General features: G+C 36.9%; 1 protein-coding gene across 2 annotated transcripts; it reads left to right on the top strand.

The window, feature by feature from the left end:
- Positions 1-41: 41 nt before the first annotated feature.
- Brox (BRO1 domain and CAAX motif containing) lies at positions 42-19912 on the top strand. 2 transcript variants are annotated; one of them, XM_042682270.1, is made up of 13 exons: positions 42-141; positions 2529-2645; positions 3291-3397; positions 3736-3832; positions 7860-7955; positions 9158-9230; positions 10438-10543; positions 12244-12333; positions 13769-13854; positions 14802-14883; positions 15147-15297; positions 16868-17027; positions 17955-19912. In XM_042682270.1, exons 2-13 carry the CDS (start codon positions 2545-2547, stop codon positions 18039-18041), a joined length of 1236 nt encoding a protein of 411 aa, XP_042538204.1. In that variant the 5' UTR covers positions 42-141; positions 2529-2544; the 3' UTR covers positions 18042-19912. The 2 variants fall into 2 exon arrangements, with proteins under 2 accessions (XP_042538204.1, XP_042538205.1); XM_042682271.1 differs by having other exon boundaries at positions 74-145.
- Positions 19913-20922: the final 1010 nt, after the last annotated feature.

Below are 20922 nucleotides of genomic sequence, written 5' to 3'. Positions count from 1 at the left end.
GGGCCCCGGCCTGCTGCTCTGCGGTTCCGGCGTCTGTAGCCTGGGCTCGTCGGACTCCTCGCTTTCTTGGCTGGCTGACCCGGACATTCACCTTCTCTCCCCTCGGGAAGAGTGGCACCCCGACTTTGAGAACCCCGGCAGGTAAGTCCGAGAACGGCCTTTACTCGTCTTCCCCTTCCTGCTCGGCCGCTTTGCCATCCGTTTCCTTAGACCTCTGGATGGTGGTTTTGAAGAAGAAGAATGCCTCGTCATGAAAGCAGATGCATGCTGGTCCGTGAATCAATAGTACTAATAGATGAGTATCCCTCGCCCCGCATCTCCATTGGGTTTGTAAGCTAAATGGAGGGGGTGGCGGGGCGGGGGGGACCCGCTCGGTGGTGGCTTCCCCGCCCCTCCGGGTTTGATGGCATCGGCTTTCTACCGAGGTGCCTGTTTACCACGGGGCTCGCTGGGGACGACGCGTGCGTGGGGTCGCCGCCCGGGGTCTGGGGGTGAGGAAGGTGTGGGCAGGAAGTGGATGCTGGGGGCGGAGGCTCAGGTGGGTTCCTGCAGGACTCGGGGCTGGGGGCGGGGCTGGCGTGTCAGTAGAGTTCGTAGGCCTGTGGTGGTGGGTTCGGTGACCTCCTTCATCCTGACAGCTGGAGAGTGCCTGCCTGGTCATCCGTGGGTTTGGAAGATGGGGCAGAAAATAGGGTGGTTAAAGTCATCGCAGGACACTTTGCCTTCGTCCAAGCAACCCTTCAGAGAGCTTGATCTATGTGCAAGTGCAGGATGTATTTACCTAGTCATTAAGGTGGTTTATATGCACGATTTTTAGGTGATTGTTTTCTAAAGCGATTGAGAGTGCTGGGGGGTTGAACCTAGGGCCTTGCAAATTCTTGGCCAGTGGTGTTCTACCTACCGTGGAGCTACGGATCCCTCAACACTTCCAAAAGGACATGTAAAATGAACTTGTCCTGTTTTTCATTGAGCACACAATACATCCTCTGTTCATGAAATACTCGATACTTGTCAAAACCAGTTTGGCCATGAATAGGTAAATAACATAAGGGAGGTGCTCAACATAGATATTTCACAATGCTGTCCAGTCCACCCCTTTCCTCTAATAAGAAAAGTTGATGGCAGCCTAGTGCAGTGCCTTCAAATTAAATAAACCCTACCCGAATTTTCTTATATATTCTGGGAATGTAATTACTTGCACCAGATACTCAGGGACTTTTAAGCAGGAAATATACACTATTTTTTCCTGTCCACTATAGGGCTTCAACTCAGGGCCTGGGCACTGTCTCTGAGCTTTTTCACTCAAGTGCTTTACCACTTTGAGCCACAGATCCACTTCTGGTTTTTAATTGCAGATAAAAAGTCTCAGACATTCTTACCTGTGTTGGCTTCTAACTGCAGTCCTCAGATCTCAGCCTCCTGAGTAGGTAGGATTACAGGTGTGAGCCATTGGTGCCTGGGCACTTTTTTAAAGCCTAAACCTAAAATGAGTAAATTTTTTTTAAGTTGGCATTTCACTTTTAGTTTCTCAAATGTTGTTATTTTTGAGTAGTAATTGTCATTGATCAAATATTGTCTTTGCATTATAAAAACTGTGTTTTGTGGAAGAGTATGTTTGTTATAGAATACATGCTGTAATCCATTGTCAGCAATATGTGGAAAATAAACTTCAAACCTTGTAGAGGCTGGGTGTTGGGCACAAGTGGTAGTGAGTGCCAAAGCCCTGAGTTCAGACTCCAGTATTATCCAAAAAGTAAATACATAAAATAAATAAATGTATTTCAAGAATTGGTATATAAATAAGGATTTCCACTTAATCCTAGTATGGATACTAGATTTATCTGGTCCTGTAACCCTTTTCAATTACAGCTGTCCAACCGAATTCTAATATTTCACTATTTGTTAGTGTAGCCTGGGGATCTGTGATGTCAGCATCTCAGTTCTTCCCCAGACCGTTGAATTGGAACTTCCATTTTAGCAAGACTAATCCACTCCCAGGTGCTTTTTATGCAAAATGAAGTTTAACATTACTGCTGTAGCATATTGTTACGTTGAAGTTATGTTTCCAGAAGCTTGCTCGTTTTTGGAGATCTGATCTAAACATAACCATAAATGAACCCTCATTAAAAAAATTTGGTTTGGCCAGGCACCGGTGGCTCACGCCTGTAATTCTAGCTACTCAGGAGACTGAGATCTGAGGATCACGGTTCAAAGCCAGCCTGGGCAGGAAAGTCCGTGAGACTCTTATCTCCAATAAACCACTAGAAAACCAGAAGTGGCGCTGTGGCTCGAGCGGTAGAGCACCCGCCTTGAGCTGAAGAGTGCAGAGACAGCACCCAAGCCCAGAGTTCAAGCCCCATGACCCATCAAAAAAAAAAAATTGATTTGTAGAGATGAAATAATCTTATATGTTTCATGCTAATAGTTTATATGTAAATGTAACTGAAAAGTAACTACCATTCACACATCATGTGCTGGTCATTAAATATTTTGTCTTTAATTTTTATGTGTTTGTTTTTTGTATATAGAACACGTCTGGAGAAAATGACCCATTGGTTTCATAGGAACCCACTAAAAGCTACAGCTCCTATCTCTTTTAACTACTATGGTATGGTCACTGGCCCTTCTGCTTCAAAAATTTGCAAGTAAGTTTTAGTGAAATTCAACAGGTATTAATTGAGCAAGTTTCTTGGGTTTTTTTGGCAGTGCTAGGGTTTGAATCCTGGTCCTGTAGCTTGTAGGTAGATGCTTTTACTACTCTGCTAGGCCTCCAGCCTGGTTTTGCTGGTTATTTTGAAAGAGGGTCTTCCTTCCTGCCCAGCTACAAGCCTATATTAGACTCCCCTTTATAAGAGGGATAACAGGTACATAATATGATCCATGATTTGTTCCTTCAATTAGGCTGATTTTTTTTTAGTAGAACATTTAAATTATTGAAGGATATTTCACTTGTTATTAGCTATTGGTGCTAATTAAATTTATTCTTGTATTCTGGTATACATATCTACTAGAGGTAGGGGATGTAGGTGAGCGTTGTGTTTTAAAGCTCTTTATAGTAATATTTCCAAGTCATTTTTTTTTTATTGTGAAAATACTGTACAGAGGGATTACAATTACATGGGCAGCATTGTAGCCTCCTCCTTTGTTTCCCCTTCCCATCCCTTCCCATCCTCCCCGCCCCCCACCAAAGTTGTAAAGTTCGTTTTTGACATAACGACTTGTACATCTCATTTCAAGTCATTTTTGCTTAGAATCATATAATACAACTGAATTTTACTGTTTCATGTAAGTGAGTTGAGATCATCCAGGATGCGCCTCCTTGAACTCTTCACTGATTTGAGCTGTAATCCAGAAATGATGAAGAATGCAGCAGATTTGTACTTTTCACTTTTACAAGGTTAGTTATTTACATGAATTGAGTTTACATTTACTTTTAATTCTTAAATTTTCCACATTTGTACAATTTAGTTGTCTTTAGCTATTTTATATACTTAAATTTCAGAAATTTGAGATTATAATGATAGTATGTGATTTTTTCTAACATTTAAAAAATTTAAATATATGCATTTTTTGTACTATGTTACAGTAGGAGAAGGAGTGAGGTATTTTGGAAAACAGGGCCAGAAGTTTCATTCAGGAACCTAAAAAATTACTTGCTTTTCTTTTAGAAAGAATCCTTCTAAATAGAACAGGTAGTATATTTTTTTTCTGAGACTAAGGTGTATCTTTTCATAGGTTTCATAAATTCACCTGATGAATCTACCCAGGAAAGCAAACTAAGATATATTCAAAATTTCAAGTGGACTGATACATTGCAAGGACAGATTCCAAGGTGAGCAGTGCTAATGTAGTGTAAAATTGCAGCCAAGTATTCATCCAGTGTCTTTAACTTTTATCCTTGTATTGAAGAAAAGTATAAGACTGGTCAGCATTTTCTCTTAATCGGGAAGTTAATTAAAAGCATTTGACCTAAATCATCATACATATTATCAGTAAAATTAGGATGATTTTCTTCCAGACCAAGTCTAGTTTTTGTATTAATACAAATATTAACTGGAACTGAACAGCCTTGAGTATTTTAATAACATACAAAGAATGTTTTGGGGATTTGGAACCCTACGCTGGCATTCCATTTTTGCATTCCTTCAGCTGAACAGAATTTTAGTTTTCCTTGACTTCTCTTTTTCTGATTGATCACACTTTAAAAAGTACTTACTGTTTTATGTTTTTGTCCTGGGTTTTGAACTCTGGGCCTGGGCGCTGTTCCTCAGCTCTTCAGCTCAAGATTAGCACTCTACCACTTGAGCCTCTGCGCCACTTTCAGTTTTCTGGTGGTTAATTGGAGAGAAGAGTCTCACAGACTTCCTTGCCCAGGCTGGCTTTGAACTGTGCCCCTCTGATCTCAGCCTCCTGAGTAGCTAGGATTACAGATATGAGCCACTGGCGCCTGGATGTACTTACTGTTTTTTAAAAACACCACTGGATTGTAAGATGCCCACTATCTTTGTCTCAATTTTGTTTTGGAATATTTTTTCACAACAACAGAAAGGAAATGATTGGAGATTGCCAAATGATGGGGGTTGACAAGAAAAGGTATAAGCAGTGTTCATAAGTAGCTAGATAGCATTCCAGGCTTTCTTCCATTGGACATCTTCTTCAACTAGATTTTGCTTTAAGAGTTACAGATCTTTTTGTGAGGAATAGAGTAAGAAAATTGGTGTAAATGAATAACAGAATATTAGGCATTATAATAAGAGTAAGAAAATTGGTGTAAATGAATAACAGAATATTAGGCATTATAATAAGACAAATATTTTCCTTTTTTTACTTTGGAATGTCATATGTAGAATTTGTCATTTGACTCAATATGCCAATTAGGTAGAGGGTAAATTCTTTTTTTTTTTTTGTCGATTGTGGGGCCTGAACTCTGGGCCTGGGCGCTGTCCCTCAGCTCTTCAGCTCAAGGCTAATGCTCTACCACTTGAGCCACAGCACCACTGCCAGCTTTTTTTTTGCTTATGTAGTGCTGAGGAACCGAACCCAGGGCCTCATGCATGCAAGGCAAGCACTCTGACACTGAGCCAACTTCCCAGCCCCTAAATTCTTCATTAATTTTAATATTTTTGGATACTGAAATTTTCCAAGACTTCATTTTCTGTTCTTCTGTAATCACTTTCTCATCCCAAATTGAGATATTTTTCTTTTTTCATTAAAAAAAAATCTTACTTTATTGTAAAGATGCTGTACAGAGGGGTTACAGTTACATGAGTAATGTAATGGGTATATTTTTTTCAAATATTGTTACCCCTCTTTTTTTTTATGCTGGTCTTGGGGCTTGAACTCAGGGCTTAGGCCCTGTCCCTAAGCTTTTTTGCTCAAGGCTAGTGCTCTACTACTTGAGCCACAGCTTCTGGCTTTTTTGGTGATTTATTGGAGAAAAGAGTGTCAGGACTTTTTTGCTCAGGCTGGCTTTGAACCTTGATCCTCAGATCTCAGCCTCCTGAGTAGCTAGGATTACAGGAACAAGCCACCAGCACCTGGCTAAATTTGAGATATTTTTCTTAGTTGACTGTTTAAAGAATCAATCATCTGTCTTATTACATTACAAACTTTAATAGATTCTAAAATATTTTGTATTACACAAACTTGGGTCTTCTTCTCACCACGCTAAATTTGTATTCTATGTTTCAAAAGGTCTGCTAGACAGAATTATGTAATGCAGACAAACAACACTGTTTGGTGCATGTGAAACTGCATGCTTGATTGCTACATACTCTGTGAAAATTGTCTCTCTATACCACCAACAAAAAAGATAGAGAAAGAAATTACATTGTAGCTTAGTGGTAGAATTTTTACAAACCTACCATGTATGAAGCCCTGGGTTCCTTCCCAAACATTTCATGTGTGTGGGGGGGGGGGGGGGAAGGATAAGAAATTTATTATAAGACTTGATACAAATAAGCAAAATGGTCTTATTATTTAGAGTTATAAATTAGATATGCCCACTAGATTACTAGATACAATTCATTTGAAAGTTCTCAGTGATGAATAAGCTATTGACAATTTCTTAAAATTTGATTCTTCTGGGGGCTTAGTACTAGTGTTTGAATGTAGGCTTTTGAATTGCTAGGCAAAATGTTCCACCATTTGAGCCGCTTCTCCAGGCCTGTTTGCTTTTATGTTTTTTTCAGGTAAGATCTCACTGAGATCAGCTTTAGACTGAGATCTTAGATCCTCTTACCTATACTTCTGGCATAGCTTGGATTATAAGCATGTACTACCATGCCTGACTTGTTGGTTGAGATGGGTGGGGGGCTCACAATTTTTTTTAATTTAATTTTTTTTTTTTGCCTGTACTGGGGCTCAAACTTAGCTTAGCCACTGTTCCTGAGCTCCTTTTTGCTCAAGGGCCTACCACTTCAGCCACAGCGCCACTTTCAAGGTCTCACAGTCTTTTGCCCAGTTTGGCCTCTAATTGTGATCCTCCTAGGGTTATAATTGTGAGCCACTGTGCCCAGCCTATTTTTTTTATTTTTCTAACTTTTTTCTGTTTGACCAGAAAAGTCTATGCATTCTTGTGCTTTGACACCATCATTCTCACCCCAAGATTTCCTGCTTTCTGGTCGTCTTTTAAGGCACGATTCAGATTTTGTGCTTTTCATCATCAATTTCTTCGGAATTCAGTTTTTCTTGGTATGTTTTATATGAAAGAACCACTCTGATGAGTCATTTGCATACCTGTTAAAATTCAGATTTTGGGCCGTGTCCCAGACTTTCTGAATCTGCAGTCCCAGAAAGACCTATTTTTTAAAATGTAATTTTATTGTTACTATTAAGGTGTTTACAGAGGGGTTTCCACTTCATAAGTCAGATAATGAGTACATTTCTTTTTTGTCCACCTTCCAGTTTCCCCCTCCTGTCACACCCACAAGTTACATAGTTTATTTTCCACATAGTGTGTACTGAATACCATGATTGCATTTGTTTTACCCTTCTTCTCTCCCTTTCTGTGCTCCCCTTTTGCTTCCCCTAAAAAAGAAAAAAAAAAAGCAAATACCACCCCCACCATGAACAAAACCCATGTTTCTGTTTCCTAGAATTCATTTCAGTAAATAATATTTTAAATGTTATAATATTTTAAATGTTCAGAGGAGTTACATCTTTGGGTTCCTCCCCTAAGGGAATTCTCCTTTAGTCTGACTGTGAATGTCTAGAGTCCTATATAGGTTATCATGTCCAGTTATATTTTAGATCTAGCTTCCACATGTGAGAGAATACATGCACTGTTAATCTCTCTAAGCTTAGCTTACTTCACTGAGCATGATTTGTTCTAGGCCCATCCATTTCTGTGCAAATGACATTCTTCTAATAGATGAGTCCATTATGTATACGTACCATATTTTACTGATCCACCCATCTACTGAAGGGCATCTATGGGCTGTTTCCTAACTTGGCTAACGTGAATAGCACAGCAGTATATATGGATGTGCAAGTGTTTTTACCATATCTTGACTTGTAATGTTCTATTTAGATGCCCAAGAGTGATATGGCTGGGTTTTAGGGAAGTGAAAGGTGTATTTTTTTAAGATACTCTTTGTGCAGTAAACTTTGGGAACTGTTCTCTTATTTTTTAATTATGAAGTACATAGCACATACGAGGCCGCTATTTACCCATTCATTCATAACTATCTATATTAAATTACCTATATTAAACACAAGAATCATTTGTAAACATATACATAAACATGGTTACTTGCATATAACAGTTAACATATCTTTATAATTTCAGTGTCCAGTAGGCTTCATGTAGCAATGTTGTTAAGATTTACAGATTATAATGCTTATGCTTTTATCTCCAGTGTCCAGCAGGATGCTGTTTTTGAATTGATTTCCATGGGATTTAATGTAGCCTTATGGTATACCAAATACGCTTCAAGATTGGCTGGAAAAGAAAAGTAAGTTAAAAGCAAAAAATTAAATGCATGTGTGTTGTTTTGAATAATATTGAGATTCATTATTTGAAAGTCCAAGCTATTGATTAAAAAGTACACTTTGGAAAAATGAAAATTTTGCCCTTTTTTTTTTTTTTTGGGTATGGGGGGCAGTATATTGGAAGCAGTACCTCTGAATCTTTTTTTTTTTTTGGTATGTCGTGGTGCTTGAACTCTGGGTCTGGGCGCTGTCCCTGAGCTCTTCAGCTCAAGATTAGCACTCTACCACTTGAGCCACAGTGCCACTTCCACAGCTTGTGTCATCTTTTAAGTATTTGAATTACATAGCCTAGTGTTGACAGAAAATTTATTACAATTTTGCCATGCAGAGTTTTTCTAAATAAAACAACAAACCAAGAAAAATAGAATATATATTTGACTACATAAAATAGTATAAACAAAGTTTAGAAAATAGATGGCAGAATTGTCCAAAAACATTGTAGTGGCAGGGTACTGGTGGCTCATGCCTGTCTGTCTGTAATACTAGCTACTCAGGAGGCTGAGATCTGAGGATCATGGTTCGAAACTAGCCTGGACAATAACTTTCATCTCCAATAAACTACTAAAAATATTGGAAGTGGAGCTGTGGCTCAAGTGGTAGAGTGCTGGCCTTGATCAAAAAAGCTCACAGACAGCACCCAGGACCTAAGTTCAAGCCCTTGGAGAGAGAGAGAGAAAGAGAGAGAGACACACACACACACACCTGTAATCCTAGCAGAGCTGTGATCTCAGGATATTTTTTATGTACAATATTTTGAGTGTCAAATTTTTTTTCAAAAGAAAACAAGTAGGGAAAAACAACTGATTTTGTTTAATGATAGTTATGTATTAGTAATTTTGTTTAATGATAATTATGTATTAGTAATAGTGTAAAAGTTACTGGGTTTTTGTTGTTGTTGTTTATTTTCCTCTTCTGTTGGTTGTGGGGCTTGAACTCTGGGCCTGAATGCTGTCCCTCAGCTCTTCAGCTCAAGGCTAGTGCTCTTATCACTAGAGCCATAGCACCACTTCCAGCCTTTCCTGTTGATGTGGTGCTGAGGAATCGAACCCCCAGGGCCTCATGCATGCTAGGCAAGCACTCTACCACTGAGCCACCTTCCCAGCCCCAAGTTATTGGTTATTGATTCAGCTTCTACTAAGTAATGTAACCAATCACTGTCTCTAAGCATAACAGAAGATGAAGCCAAAGAAGTCCATCGAAGCCTGAAAATTGCAGCTGGGATTTTTAAACATTTAAAGGTAAAAAATATGTGTGTAGTCTTATACTTTAATACACAAATAATTCTTACTTTGGGTGTGGAAGGCTGAATAATTTTATTTAAAAATCTAGTACTAGGGTTGGGTGCCAGTGGCTTACATGTGTAATCCTGACTACTCAGGAGGCTGACATCTTAGAAGCAGCGACTTTCCACTAAAAAATTCTAGTTGTGATAATGTGCTTATTTTTTCTCTACCTTCTGAGAAGACAAAGCTTATAAATGAATCTTCCTGTCATTTCTCACTGTTCTCCACAGCAGTTTCCAAGAGTATTATATTAGATGAAGGCTAGTAGGGGTTTTTTCCCCCCATGATAAAATAACATGCTTTTGCAGTGATTAAAAAGCTGTGGTTCTGAATTAGGTGTAGAATTAGGTTTTTCAGTATGTCTTTAATTATTAATGTGAATAAACAATTAAAGCTGTCATGTAAAAAGGAATTTTGGTTACTATAACACTTAAGTATTTTCTGCGATGGAAATGTGGTTTGTTTGCATTGTGTTGTCTTGACTAAGCAATCTATCATGCTCTAATTTTTCTTGTATTTCTTTTTTTTTTTTGTAACACATGGAAAATCCTTTATTTTCCTATTTACATTAAAACACAGAAATCCTATCGCCTTGTTTTCAAGTCAGGTGCAAGGATACAATGACAAGATATTTTGAATTTGCTGAATTTCAAACCCTACAATGGAAGAACAATTTTGGAGGTAGAGGTAAAGAAACAGAGAGGCAGGGGCTCTGGTGGTGCTTAGGAGACTAGAGCCTAGGTTTTTAGGTGAGGTCTCCTACAAGTAGGGGTGAGAGTAGGGGATGGAGCAAGGCTTTCCTTTTCTTTTGGGTTAATATAGGGTCTTGCTCAGTAGCCCAGTCTTGCCTGAAGCTTGAAATCTTTCTGCCTCTGCTTCCAGAGAGTGCTAGGGATTACAGGTGTGTATTACATGCCTGGCCTGAGGTTTTCTTTTTCTTTTATTTCCAGTGCAGAGATAATCCTCAGCACCAACCAAGGATTTCTTATTCTAATAAGAGCTAACTTTTAGTCTAAAACTCCTTATGTTATTGCTAACATTTTATACAATTTTTGTTTGTATCCTAAATTTCTGATAAGTTCCCAAAAAATATCTCATAATTTTTCCCTTCATCGTTTCTAAAAACTGGATTAAAACAAAATTTGCTTTTTCTGTTTCTCAGGAAAGTCATATACCAAAACTGATCACACCTGTAGAAAAGGGAAGGGATTTAGAGACCCGACTCATAGAAGCTTACATTATCCAGTGCCAAGCTGAAGCTCAAGAAGGTATCTTAAACATTTTAAGATTGGTTTTTCTTTTTTTTATTATTTATTTGTTTTACCCATTTTGGGGCTTAAACTCTGGGTCTGGGCACTGTCCCTCAGTTCTTCAGCTCAAGGCTAGCATTCTAACAGTTGAACCACACCACCACTTCCAGTTTTCTGGTGGTGTATTGGAGATTAGAGTCTCACAGATTTTCCTGCCTGGGCTGGCTTTGAACTGCGATCATCAGGGGTGAGCCACTGATGCCCAGATGGTTTTCTTTTTTAAAGAATATCTTGGAGGGTAGGGGAAAAGCAAAGGAGGAGGTAACAATGCTTGATAGGAAATGTACTCTACCTTGCTCAAGTAACTGTAACCCCTCTGTACAGTATTTTTGCAATAAAAAAGTATTAAAAAAAGAAAATCTTGACTGAATTTAATTATTTTTTTAAATCACAATTTTCTTGAGTGTCAGTTTTTAAGAAATTTATAGTAAAGAGTAATTTTATGTATACTCTTCACTTTCATTCTTTGCTGGAGATGTCCTTCCTGTTCATTGACTCTTTTTGTTTGTTTTTGTGTGGGTACTGGGCTTGAACCTCTAACTTTTTCGACGAAGGCTAGTGCTCTGCCACTTAAGCCACAGTTCCACTTCTGGCTTTTTGATGGTAATTAGAAGAATCTCACAGATTTTCCTGCCTAGGCTGGGGTAGCCTCCTTTCCTTAATCCTAGCCTCACACGTAGGATTAAGGTATGAGCCACTGGCACCCAGTTTATTGGCTCTTTAAGAGAAGATTTTGATTCCAAGCCACTTCTGCCAGCAAAAAAGCTCTAACTCTTACCTTGCTCGTTCTTTTTCTACTTCTAGTGCCTAACTTACCTAAAAGTCTTCTTCTTTTTTTTTTTTTTTTTTATTTTTATTTTTGTGCTTGTCCTGGAGCTGGAATGCAGGGCATAGGAATTATTCTTGAGCAATGCCTCTGCACAAGACTAATACCCTACCACTTGAGATAAGGCTTCACTTACAGCTTTTTGGTGGTTAATTGGAGATCATATTCTCACAGACTTTATTGCCCGGGAAAGATTTCAGTTGTCTGAGTAGCTAGAATCATAGGCATGAGCCACTGGTGCTCTGCTAAAATCTTTTAATGGCAGGAATCAGTCAAACCTATGTGAGAATAACAAAGAAACCTAAGCTTTTGGGCTGGGAAAGTTGCTCAGTGGTAGAGTGCTTGCCTTGCATGCATGAGGCCCCAGGTTCAATTCCTCAGCACCACATAAGTAAAAAGAAAAAAAAGCCGGAAGTGGCACTGTGGCTCAAGTGGTAGAGCGCTAGCCTTGAGCTGAAAAGCTGAGGGACAGCGCCCAGGCCCAGAGTTCAGGCCCCATGACCAGACCAAAAAAAAAAGAAACCTAAGCTTTTGATTTTCATTATTTCAGACTCTACTCTCAGCTATGAAATTATTTTTCTTGAATTCTGTTTTGTAGTAATTCTCTGATTAGCTAATAATTAACAGGTGATTTATTTAAAGAACTTGTATCAGAACCAGAGTCAAATATTTTCTATTTATGCTTATGTTTTCTATAACTTGTAATATTAAAACTTGAAACTGTATGAAAATCTCAAGAAAACCTTGTCAGATTGTCTGTTGCTATTGTAATTGAACTTACGGTGAATGCAAATGAAATTAATTATATACACTTTCCTATTGTTGGTCATAGTAACAATTGCCCGAGCAATTGAACTCAAGCACGCTCCTGGATTGATTGCTGCACTGGCATATGAAACAGCCAGTTTCTATCAAAAAGCTGGTAAGCATAGAATTCTGCTGATAAACTTTAGTCTTTAGATTCTCAGATTTATTTGCTCTGAAAAGGGAAGCATCAAAAGGTTCTCAGATTTTTTTTTTTCAGTATTTACAAAACTGCAATAATATCTTCATTATTGATCTTGTTAAAGGATTAGAGCTGTTAACAGTTAATGTTACATAATTTCTAGTGGAAGAAACAATGCTGTTCTTGTAATCAGTTACAGCTAATGATTATTTAGTCCTTTTGCTTTTAAAATTGTTTTTGGTCTTTGTAACTATTTATTTTGACAAGAAATGAAACTAACATAGCAACTCAAAGCTGCCAGGTGGGAGCTGACTCACTCATTAGCTGTTATACACTGATTTAGGAGACATACCTACATTTCTATTTTGGATATGTTTTACATGCTGAGAGAAGTAGAATAAATTCACAGTCTAGGAAAGGAGACAAGCTCCTAATCACTTGAAACAAGTAATTGTTGTATCAGCAAAGTAAGAACCTGAACAATCTTGGCATGCTCAAGAAGTCTTTCTGAAGGAAGATAACTTCTGAAGGGAGATAACTTCTTAAAACATAAATAAAAGTTTCAAGTTACTTAGGAACTTTCAGTTTGTGGGAATAGGATGTCATGTACAGAGATAAAGAATTGAGCATATTCTGGGTCCTTGAGACAGCTATGTGCATAGCTGAAATACAGGATGAATGAAAGAAAATGCTAGGAAAGTTCACATGTGTGAGATCAAATCATAAGTCATATGGTTTGTTAGTTTCACCTTGATCCCATAGATGCTTGGTATTCAGGATCCATTCAAAAACAAAAGTGAGTGAATAGTTTTGTCCCTATGTTTGTAGTATGAAGGATGGGCTTGCTACATAAAAGAATTAACTGCTGACTCAACACTTAAATAAAAAATTATTACACCTTTTGGAGGAAATGGTGAAAACTTTGACAAATAACAATGGAGGAGGAAATGGAGAGGATGAACTAGATTTAAGAGATTTTTAGATATATATTTATGTATATGTGAAAGAGTGAGTATATTCTTTTGTTAATACAAGATAAAGATTCAATCATGGCAGGAGTAAAGGAGGTGAGACTCCTCCATCTGACTTAAGTGTCTGTAAGACCCTTTACATGGTTATATTACATAAATTTTTGAAGAGAAACAATAAAAATAGTATCTAATTTGTTACCATCTTCAACTCAGAGTTACAGTAACCAGTAGCTATACCATGGAATTTAATCTTTGCAGCTTAAAACATAGTTACGGAAAAATACATACCTTTAAATAAAGGGTTTTTGGTGGGTTTTCTAAATGTATAAATGCTTGAATTTGTACTTGATGGTACTTTGCTTTTATCAGCAGAACAAATGTACTAAAAACCTAGTGAATCAGGGTGAAATTATATTTTGCTTTTTAAAATGTACCTTTAGATCATACTTTATCCAGTTTGGAGCCTGCATATTCTGCTAAATGGAGAAAATATCTTCACTTGAAAATGTGTTTCTACACAGCTTATGTGAGTAATACACTGAAGACAATATAGTTTGCTGTCTCTCCAGCCCCCTGTAGTACCAGCCTCTCATCTGACAGACTGCTCCCTAGTTCTAAGTGTTCACTGACACTGGAGCCATTGTGAATTAACATGAGTAGAAAGAGATGATGCAGATTATAGACTGGAATTGCTGTTTTATTCGGAATCCACTTTCAGGCTAGAACCTTTGACCCATCAACAAGAATTTTCTCAATTTAATTGTGTTCAGTGTTAAAGACATTTACTAATTTTTATCATAAGGCAATACCATGCAGAGTAACATCTATATGGGAGAAAAACGATCGGTATGTACCATCTTAGAAGTTACTTACCAGTTTATTATACCCGCCAAACTTGGTTTACTGATTGCATCAGATGAGAGACTGAAAATCCCTTTTTCCATTTAATTTTATTTCTTACACTTTATAATAAGTTTTCAAAGATATTACCTAAGTCTATATACAATTGCTGTATTTATGTAGACATTTAAAGAGCCAGTTTTTAGGGTTTTATATTCATCTCCAGTCTTTGCCCAGCAAGGTACAGGTTACAGGCCTAACAAGGACCTTGGTAATACAGATCTATAATCTTGAAGTTAGGAGGTTAAGGCCGAAAGAGCATTAGTTCAAAGTGAGTTTGGGTTACAGAGACAGACCCTGTCTTTAAAAAAACAAACACTACAAAAACAAGGAAAAACCCTTTATTTACTATATTCTGATTAAAAAAAAAATTCAAGTTTTTTCATTTGCTCTGAGGACATGGTTAGAAGGTACAGTAGGATATAAGTCCTTTTATATGAGCAGAGAAGGGAAAATGGTTACTTACTGAAGAAGCAAGATATATGGGATTATACTTGAATTCATACAGTAACTAAAGGTACTTCTGACACAAGTGTAGGGAAAGATTAAATACAAATGTTTTTCTTTTGCCAGGCTTACTGTTATCATGGGCAGACTTTGCTGGCTAGTGATAAGTGTGGTGAAGCAATCAGGTCCCTCCAAGAAGCAGAAAAATGTGAGTTTCTGCTTTGAATTTTAACTCCTTTTTAAAAAGTAAACATTTTATCGTGAAGGGAAATAAATACGTTTTGGCTGAGTTCACAAAAGGGAATGGGTGCCTGTAGCAAGGCAATAGGGAGGAAGGAAAAAAGTTTGAAGCCTGGAGTCTGGTATTATTGGCATTGCAACAGAAGTTATGTCAGCTGATTTACAGCTTTTTAAGTATAAATAAGCAATGTTTACATATTATTGGATTGTTTGGATCCCTTTCATGTACAGTATATACCAAGGCAGAAGCACTGTGCAAGGATTATGGAGAAACCAAAGGACCTGGACCAACAGTCAGACCTTCTGGACACTTGTTCTTCAGGAAGCTTGGGAACCAAGTGAAGAACACCCTAGAAAAGTGTCAGAGAGAAAATGGATTCATGTGTGTACAGCTTCATCTTTAATACTAATGTTATATCAGTATCCACTATATATTAGTAGTTTAATATCATAATTTCTACTGGTTTGTATTCCCAGAAGTTTTTTCTTATATTACATATCAGGTTAGTGTTAGTTTTTTCTTTACATTAGTGATACAGTTCAAGTATATGTGGTCCAACTTTTATTCTATACATAATAACATATGAAAATTCTAAGATTGAAACCCGAGTTTTTAGTATACCTTTCTTGACCTCCCATGATATACTAATGTTTTCTTTGTTTCCCTGTTCCTTTTTTCCATTTATCACTTCTCATCTCCCTTTGCATATTCATTTCTTTCAGCTACCCACAAGCAAGAAAAATAATTTTCTTATCTCTTCTAGTACTTATAAGCAGCTTTCTGTTATCAAACCCTTGTTGGAACTGTAGGCCACTGCCTTTGTAGATTGGTAGAATCAGTCTTGGCCCTGCTTTTATCTCTGCATCCTTCCCTCATGTTCTGCATTGGTCATGCTGAATTGGCCCTTCCTTGAACTGGTCTAGTTTAGCGTTCATTACTCTCTGAGGCCCCTCTCCCCCCACACCCCCCCATAAGCCTTCCTTGTGTTCCATGACACTTCACATTCATAACAGCTTCTTTTTTCTTTTTTTAAAGTTTAATTTTATTGTAAAGATGATGTACAGAGGGGTTACAGTTACATAAGTAAGGTAATAGTACATTTTTTCTTGAATAGTGTTACCCCCTCCCTTGTTTTCTCCCACTTTCCCTACCCCTGATTTCTCTTCCCCCTAAGTTGTGAAGTTCATTTCCAACATAGTGTCTTGTGAGTATCACTGTTGCATTGGTTTACCTTTACCTTTGTGTCACCATTTTGTTATTCCCCTTTTTCCCCCTAAATTAGATAAACATATATACAAGACACATGGAAATAAAATAAAAAAGTGACAAAAAGAGATAAACCAAAGGGGAACAAAATGAATGAAAAAAGAAATAACTTCATATAATACATTTAAAAAAAAAACAAACTTCTTGTTTCCATTTCTTGGAGTTCATTTCTGTTAGCATCATTTTATATGGTGATATGTACCAAATAATCACAACCAAGGCTACACTATATCTACCAGCACAACTATGTTCATTGCAGCATTATTACATAGCTAAGATATGGAACTAACTCAGATGCCTCTCAGTAAATAAATGGATCAAGAAAATATGATATATATACACAGTGGAATTCTATTCTTCCATCAGAAAGAATGACATCACCCCATTTGTAAGGAAATAAAAAGTCAGGAAAAAAATATATTAAGTGAAGTAAGGCAGACCTAAAGAAACATAGGCTCCATGGTTTCCCTTATTAGTAATTATTAGTATATGTCTAGGATAGTCCTAGCAGAAGATCACAACAGCTTCTTTACATGGTAATCCATAGGGCTTCTTGACTTTCTCACCTCATCTATAAGCTATACCAGACAGAGAACCCATTACTCGGTGTTAATTTAGGCTTCAAACATTATGCACTCAAGTACTGAATAAATGAATGAACCACTATTTCAATTGCTTCTTGCAGTTACTTTCAGAAAATTCCAACAGACGCTCCACAGCTGGAACTCAAAGCAAATTATGGGCTGGTAGAGCCTGTACCTTTCGAATTTCCTCCTACGAGTCCTCACTGGACACCAGAAACGATGGCAGCATTTGATCTTACCAAGAGACCCAAGGATGACAGTGTATGAAACCTGGGTTTTTCCTTCACAAAGGTTTAAAAAGAGAGTTCAGAGTTAGCATTTTTATACATTTTTTAAGTAGGTAACTATATTTGCTATGTTAAATGAGCTAATTGAAGCATTTAATATTATCTGTTTGAGAACTCTTGGAGAGACAGTCTAGTCCTTCGGTGTCTTCTGATTTTCTCCTTTGTTTTCAACATATTTTCTCACCTTTTTACAACTTGACAATGCCTTTAAGAATAGTGTGGGAGAGAAGATCATGTCTGTTTCTATAGCGATATTCTACTTTGAGCATTGCCGGGTATTTGAAGATTTGATCTAATTTCAGCATGCCAGGAATCCTCCAGGAGTAAAATAATGCTTTTATTCATTTATATCTAAGTACATCTGGGTGTTCTAAATCAACTAACTAGTAGCTTAAGTGGATATTTTCAGGTTTAACTACCAAAAATCTAGGGGCCTGTAACAAAAGGATTGGGAATTATTTTGCAACTGTCCTTTCATCTCTAGAATTGCATTTATAAATATATAAATTTCTTTCCTATAGTAAAACCATTATTCCTTATTAACACCATTTTTATATCCTCTTCTGCCTCTGAAATAATACCCTAAAAGATAGCCTATCCCTATCATAAGTTACTTCCAAACCTTGGGGTTGTAAAAGCATGGATTCATCACTCAGTTTATCAAAAGACTGACTTGGAGTACCATTAGCTTGACTTTTGCCTCAGTGTGGGTTTTTGTCTTTAGTGATAACATCATCTGTATCTTCTAATGAATTTGTAGGTAGCTTTGGGAATAGCATGGTTAATGTTAGTGTTGTGTCATTTAGTATATCACCTTTTAAAAGTCTAAAGTGGAAATGGTGTAGTGTGTGTGTCTCTGATCTCAAGTTGTGTATTTACACTGTGTTTTCTCTCTGCCTAGGCCAAACCTAAGCCAGAAGAAGAAGTGAAGCCAGTGAAAGAACCAGACATCAAACCTCAGAAGGATACTGGGTGCTATATCTCCTAAATGCAGCGTACACTAGAATTTCTGCTTGCAGATAAGATATACCACAGAACTTCAGTTTCTATTTCTTGAAATGATACGTCTGACAACTATAGAATAATTATTAAATTCAGAAGGAATTAGCTTTCAGATTATTCTTGGTTTTTTTAATGTAGAAATGTACCATGCTTTGTCTCTGGACATTGCTTTTTAATAAGGATGATATGAAAGGTGGAATTGTGCTTCTCAAGAGTAAATGTGAGGGTTGTGTAATTTCTGAACTCTGGTGGTTTCTGGCTTCTCAAAAACATTTATTTTCCTTTATACTTGATACCAGAAGAACTGTTTTCTTTTGAATAGAAACAGTTGTTTCATCCTCTCTAATAATTGTAGCACAGACTTGTTACATTCTGTAATTTATTTTCTCTGGTAGGAACAAAAATCACACTTCCCTGAAGCATAGCCTAAATGATAAGCACTTAGAGACCCTGAGTTCAAAACCTAGTACCACAATAATAATTTTAAAACTCTTCACACCGGATTCCTTACACATACCAGAATCTGTCATTTATATTCTAGTAGTCCTGTACTTCATTCAGTCTCAATGACCCTACAGTGATTTTTACAAATATCTTTTCTAATGGGTTTTTTACTTAGAGGGTAGAACTTTGTAACTGTGATTAGTGTTCCTATGTTAGAGCAGATAGGAAGAGTGGAATTTTTTTTTTTTTTTTTTTTTTGAGGAAAAGAAAACAAATATTGCAGGCTATAAAGAGAAAAACTTGAAACTTGAATGAGATAGGCTGTCCTGAATTATACTGATAACTGCTTCTTTGTTAAAGAAGGGTTAGTAAAAGTTGTAAAAATATAAGTTGTAGTATTTGAAACAGTTTGGTACATACAAAAACATGGAAAATAGTGGATGCATACTCTTAACAAAAGTCTCATGTCTGTAGGTTTATCTTGTATTGATAGTCTCCTAGGTCTTGAATAATTTTCCTATTTGTAAATGTCAAATTGGTTCACTTAATAGGAATAGTACTAGTCTGGCTGAGGGTTTCCTATGTACCAAGCAATGTACTAAGCACGTACATAGATAAATCATGAGAAATTCATAAAATCTACATAAAGTGTTGAAATAGGAATAAATAAATCATTATGAATCATTAATAGATTATACCTATCTTTATCAAGATTGTGTTCAAATAAGTGATTATACTATACTTTTCACTCCTTCGAAAAAGCTATGTAGAATCAGGTTTTTAACTATATAGAATTGCTAGTTACTGCTTTTGGTATAAGATTCAATATTTGAAGCTGTAGTTGGGCATAATAACTGAACAGACTTTTTTTAAATTTGCGGTCTATAGAATATTTTATTAAATTTCACTGTTTCATGTGTTCCTTACTACAAATTCCTGTGTATTTGCCACCTAGTAACAAAACTTTGACAGTAATTGATGTTAGCTCACTCTGTACTCTCTGCCTCTGTTTATCTTAGGTGCTGGTTACTAAGTTTGCACATCAAGGCTTGTATAAAATGAAGACATAATTATGCTCACTACTTCTATGAAATGCAGTAAATAGTACTGATATTTAAGTCCATAATTGTCAACATTGGCATGATCAGATAATTAATACCCTCTTGGCTCACCAAGTTAACACTTTATGACAAATATATCCCACTGTATGTAATGCCTTTTGAAGTGGTATTGGCACTTTTGGGAAGTTGCCAAAGGGAAAGGAATTGCATGGAGGCTAAAATGAGTTGTTGGTATTAACTACAGCCTATCTTTCATACCAGGCCATGATAGCTAATGTTCTACTTCTGCTGAGTGTGGTTTGTATAATGAGTTACCTTTTTATTTATGAAAATAAATACAATTTTATGTACATTTCCACTGGAATTTTTTGTTTTCTTGTATTTTTACACTAATCCAATAACAATAAAATGAAAATTCTTAATTACAGTAATATTTTTAAGGCATCAGTTGTTTTTACTTCCTAAAGTAAACATTCATCACTCCTTGACCTGTTTGGTTTATGCTTCTGTTTGGTATCAGTCACTTCTTAAAAAGTATGATTTGTTTATATCTGAGGTGTTATGCCCAACATAACAGTACTGTGCGCTGTGGAAAGGTAAACTAGATTACTTAACATTACAGTTGTACAATATGCAAATCAGAAGTAGCACTTTTAGTACTATGTAAACATCTAGAAATGAAACCGTTCAGAAAATAGTTGCATATTCCTTTTCAGAGTATTTCTAGCACTTCAGAAAATCCTGAAGCACATTAGCTCTTTTAAAATGTATAAACCTACTGTTACTTTGGGTTACTATCACTTTGTGTTTAAAGACTTTAATACATTTGAGTAATTTGCTTATAATTGTATTTTAAAATGTCTTTAGTTTTAATTTTCTTAATGCGGAGAAGAGCTTACTTCACACTGTGGTTTACAGCTGAATGATGACCTGCTGGGTTGGGCTTAAGGTGGCTGGAGCTCTCAACTCATCATGTCCAGAATTGCAAACAATTTCCTTCACCATCTGCCATGAGGCAAACAAAGCTGTAGATGCCCCAATAGAACAGGCTTCTATGAGTCAGGCACTTGTATACAATTTAATTACTAAATTTAAAATCTTTCAATTTAAAATTTAAAGACAGAAAGACTTCCCAGCTAATCCAGTAGTAATTTTCAGGGAGCCGCAATGGTTTATATTTTCATGTGGATTCATCCGTTTTTCCTCACTTTCTTGACACTGCACACATGTCACTAGTTGCAGTGGGCCAGTTCCCTCGAAGCTCTGATGCAGGGGAGTGGGGCTTATGACAGCTCATCCATCTTGCTTTCTTACCAGATGTTAGACATTCAATCTCAGGAGAAGGACAAGGTAGAGGCAGGA

The sequence above is a fragment of the Dipodomys spectabilis genome, unplaced genomic scaffold (genome assembly GCF_019054845.1).
Source record: "Dipodomys spectabilis isolate Male_0828 unplaced genomic scaffold, ASM1905484v1 ptg000069l, whole genome shotgun sequence".
NCBI classification, from domain to species: domain Eukaryota; kingdom Metazoa; phylum Chordata; class Mammalia; order Rodentia; family Heteromyidae; genus Dipodomys; species Dipodomys spectabilis.
This window is presented reverse-complemented; position numbering and strand designations above follow the sequence as displayed.

What these genes read in the sequence shown, in the direction of transcription:
- Brox (XM_042682270.1), top strand. Translation starts at nt 2,545, where the DNA reads ATGACCCATTGGTTTCATAGGAACCCACTAAAAGCTACAGCTCCTATC. An exon ending in CCTCCAAGAAGCAGAAAAAT is followed by an intron (nt 14,884 to 15,146) that starts GTGAGTTTCTGC and finishes TTTCATGTACAG; the next exon opens with TATATACCAAGGCAGAAGCA. An exon ending in AGAGACCCAAGGATGACAGT is followed by an intron (nt 17,028 to 17,954) that starts GTATGAAACCTG and finishes CTCTCTGCCTAG; the next exon opens with GCCAAACCTAAGCCAGAAGA.